The sequence below is a fragment of the Mizuhopecten yessoensis genome, unplaced genomic scaffold (genome assembly GCF_002113885.1).
Source record: "Mizuhopecten yessoensis strain PY_sf001 unplaced genomic scaffold, ASM211388v2 scaffold10919, whole genome shotgun sequence".
Lineage (NCBI taxonomy): Eukaryota > Metazoa > Mollusca > Bivalvia > Pectinida > Pectinidae > Mizuhopecten > Mizuhopecten yessoensis.
This window is the reverse complement of record NW_018408787.1, coordinates 50,495-54,890: the sequence shown is the minus strand read 5'-3', so window position 1 is coordinate 54,890 and position 4,396 is coordinate 50,495. Positions and strand designations below refer to the sequence as shown.

Below are 4,396 nucleotides of genomic sequence, written 5' to 3'. Positions count from 1 at the left end.
TGGTCGACACTAATATGATTGACACATTATTGTCTGGTCGACACTGCAATGATTGACACATATTGTTTGAATTTTAACCAAATGTAAGTGTTCATATGTCTTACCACTTTAAGTTACAACTGATGTACATTTTAATTTGTTGGCACAATTTTTCTTTAAGACTTTTTAATGTATGCACCGATTTATATATGTAGTGTTACATACCGGAAGATAATATTTTTTTTTTGCATTTATGAATTCAAATAGCTAGCTTGACAATATTTAAACATATGTTAACAAAGAACATAAAACGGTCCTTGTTTCTTTGTGAATATATCACTGGAACAACAATGACAAAAATAAGCATTCACAAAGTGATTTCCAGTTACAGTGAAATAATCTTACTTTGGTAAGTCTTCTAATTCAAAGAAGCCATCACTTGATATTCCATGCTCTGAACCTGCAACACACCACAAAACAAAATGTAATACAGATTAAGGTGATGCTGGTAATGATGCATTCCTTAGATTGTACAGGTGTAAATATTAGAAAGTACATTGTATCATGGAAGTCGGGTGGTGCAGTGGATAGCGCACTTGCCTTTCACCAAGGCGGCCGGGGTTTGATTCCCCAGATCGGATGTGAAAAGGTTGGGGTCACCTGCCCAACTTTGAGGGTTTTCTCCAGGTACTCCGGTTTCCTCCCACACTAGACCCCCCACGCGCTAACATCAAAATAACTTGTTTCATAACTGTTGTAAAATAAATAAAGTTTATATCATATATATATATATCGGATAAAACCCTATATAGTGTTACCCTGTGGAGGTTTTATTCATATCTATCTTGCATGACCATCATCCCCTTTGCTGGATTTTCCTGCAGACCTTTACTTTTGTACAATTACACACTCTTCACTTTGATTTTTATAGACAGACAATAAGAATTTTAAATTATCAATCCAGCTTTTTAAGTGTGTGAGAATTTTATTGTTATTGATTTTGATGTTATTTTTTCTAGATAATTTTTCTCCTATTTCATATTACAGTTGAAGAAGGGCAAGTGTATTGATCTGTGACCTTGATATCAAGCCATGAGCTACGTCTATGAGAATGTTCATAAAACATATATATTGATGTTCCTGCTCCCGCTTTGATAGAAATGGAGTTAACATAAAGTGTGACCAAAGATAGTGAAGCTGAAATAAAGGTCACAGTGACCTTCATGTTCATGTCAGTATCTAAATGTTAAGTCCGACAAAAGATAGTAAAGTGGAAAATAAGGGTCAGTGATCTATATATATATCATGAAATTATAATCGTGTTTTTATCTTGAAGATGGTCCTGCCGATTATGTTTGATGATTGTTTTACTTGTACATGTTATCAGAATTATTAATATGAAGCTAATTAAGACGAAGTCTAATGAAGATGTCATGAAGATGGACAAATGGAAATACAGATGAACCAACCAAAAAGGCAATACTTATTTAAACCCTTTTCACTAAGGTGAAATGCATTCTTCCTTTATGGGAAACTCATCTGAATTATTTGGGTACATCTACTCATTTTCGTGCTATATGATATGTTTATGCTTTTCAGAACTTAAAATTGAAAAAAATCTACATGTATAACAAAATACCACATATCATCATTTGAGTCATACCTGGGATGTCGGGTATGAAGGGATGACCACCTGTAGCTACCAGTATATGTTTGGCGCTGTACTTCTGACCACTGACCTCCACACAGCCGTCATCTGTGAACGTGGCTCTCCCCACTAAAGTCTCAACTTTGGACTGGTTTCATCAACAAATGATATCTTATTACATGTTAAAACAAAGACAAGTCATGAAATTCAAAGTCTAGGTTACAATTAATGACAATTAACATCCCCAAGTAGGTTAATATAAATTGTTTTCCTTTAACTTCCAAGTTTCATATATCTCCTTATTAAGCTCCTTGCAAAAAGTAATATCATTGTAAATTAAATATTACCGAGGTCAACTAGAATGGAAGTATGATGAAAATGTAATCTTTTAAAGTTAATTTATAACTATTTGCATTTGTCTTTAATGGTGTCGATATTGTGTAACTTACTTTTCCCAAATTAGTTTCATAGATTCCATTAAGTCTTTTGATATACTCATCTCTACTCTTCTTCACAACTCTGAAATGAAATTATTTTAATTTACAAATTAAATTTTGACAATCAATTTAAAGGTATTACTTTAAAATGGACCAAACCCAGAGATAGATTGACAGCAATTATTTTTTTCATATTTTTCTTTGATTCAATAATCTGATCTCCTATTTCCTCCATTTATGCAATATTAATGTTGAGTGTTCGTGGCACAAGGAACCTTTGAACCAAGTTAAGTTGAAATCACTTTATCTAATCTGAAGGAGTAGTATTTCAAAGACTTGTTTTATCCTATTTCCCTGAATGAGTCTTGACTCTCAGTTACTGAAGAACTCACATCATTTATATTACATTGACACCCCTAGGCCTTGGGCTATGGATTTTCGCTGAAATCCATTTATCCATGTTGAGCGAGTCGCTTTTATACCCTAACAGGTCCTATCCTTCTGTCCCTAGGGGGACATACCATGTGTTTATGAAAATTAATTTCCCTTGGCTCAGGAATCCTTAACAATCAGACAAAAAGTCTTTCACTCATTAGCCAAAATATATATATGTGTATGTAGACTGTACAAGGTATTATGTACCCCCAGTTAAATCCATTAGCCTGGACATCAAAGCCATAGTCCTTATGTTCCTTTATCATCTCAGCATGCATCGCTGTGTTGAACATAACTTTCTTTGGGACACATCCTACATTTACCTGAAACAAGCAGAAAATTAGGAAAAATGGTTAACATTATATCTTGTAATTTATGTATAAATCTATTCTTTTCGCAGACATTACAACAGAAATGTATGTCATATTTTCTGCCAAAAATATATATTGATACTCCCAGAAGAAAATGATTAAAGACAAATTGTTCAACAAACAGAGAGAAGATATGAACGGAAAGAGAGAAAAGGAATGAGCACCCATTGCACTGCAGTAATACAAATGTGTATTTCTAAATATGGTAAAAAGTAGTTAAGAAGCTCAGGTAGTTTAATACTGGTTTTGATTGTCATAACAATTTACAAAGAGTGGAACTAACTGCAATAGTTTGACACTGTTTAGCCAATCTGATTAAAATCATTTGTTAGCTACGTTAACTCCATACTACGCCGGATTATTTATAATCAACAACAAAAACAAGCACCTGTTCGTACGAGTTATCTCCCTTGGTCCAGTAATCTAAATATCGAGACGATAAAACCTCATAACAAACAACATTGTATCCCCTAATATAAGCAATTAGCGAAGTATTCAAACAATTTGCACAATAGAATGTTATCATGGAATATACTTATCACTGAGTGAAATCTGGTTCGAACAACCCGCCCTTGTCATATATTTAGCCGAACATTTTGGCTGTGAACTTACACACGTGCCTCCCAATCTCGCTTGCTCCACCAACGCCACATTGACACCGAACTCAGCCGCCCTCCTCGCACTTGCAATGCCTCCAGAGCCCCCTCCGATCACCAAGTAGTCGAAATGTTTGACGACAGGCGGCATGACTTTAGTTAGCAGGAACTGAGTGAATCGCATGAGTGAATCTGTTTTGTTAAAATTTTGACACCGGAAGAAAAACTGAAACGGTGTGAGCTGAAACTAATACCCTATCTAATCAAATCCGAGGGGACCGTATCATTAGTACATTTTTAGTTTTGTTTTTGAGATTAGATTAATAATGTTTATTTTATGAATCCGTTAAAAGTAATATGTGTTTATAGATTCAACAGAAATTACGTAGTTTTTAATTATAATCCATTTTCTACTTTTTTTGATCATTTATTATTATTATTATTATTATTTTATATGACCCGGTAAAAGGGATAGGAGTCAATGACACGTTGTTTTTTTACCTGCCCGGATTTATTGGTATACTAATTGGTATTTTCGCATCGTCATTGCATATAAATCATTTTTGATATAATTGAAATAAACCTGGGAGGTTTATTGTTTATTGAAAGCTCGAAAACCCCTATAGATGTCATTGTTGTTGTACAGGTATACATCTAATTGATTTTGAAACGATTTTAAAATAGTAGATGAAAAATGATTACAACCTAGTAATGTTTATCTATAAACACATTTTTTTTAATTAATTCTATTTTTTTCTTTATAAGCCTACTAACACCACGGACTTAGATAATCTAATTCCGCAGTGGCGGATCCAGAAACCTATCTGGGGGAGGGGGTCCAAATTTCCTGGGGGGGTTTCCATGTGGGGAAAAATTGAGGAAAATGGTGAAAATACATGATTTTTAAAGAAAATTCTAAGGGGGGGGGGG

General features: G+C 34.1%; 1 protein-coding gene across 1 annotated transcript in view; it reads right to left on the bottom strand.

Moving 5' to 3' along the window:
- LOC110463621 (glutathione reductase, mitochondrial-like) overlaps nucleotides 1-3,704 on the bottom strand; it is a 23,936-nt gene extending 20,232 nt beyond the window's left edge. Inside the window, exons 1-5 of the mRNA XM_021518390.1 lie at nucleotides 3,483-3,704; nucleotides 2,707-2,822; nucleotides 2,077-2,146; nucleotides 1,643-1,775; nucleotides 385-439 (exon numbers count right to left, since the gene is read on the bottom strand). Of these exons, the coding sequence (XP_021374065.1) occupies nucleotides 385-439; nucleotides 1,643-1,775; nucleotides 2,077-2,146; nucleotides 2,707-2,822; nucleotides 3,483-3,650 (542 nt within the window). The 5' untranslated portion in view covers nucleotides 3,651-3,704. The remainder of the gene's footprint in view (nucleotides 1-384; nucleotides 440-1,642; nucleotides 1,776-2,076; nucleotides 2,147-2,706; nucleotides 2,823-3,482) is intronic.
- Nucleotides 3,705-4,396: the final 692 nt, after the last annotated feature.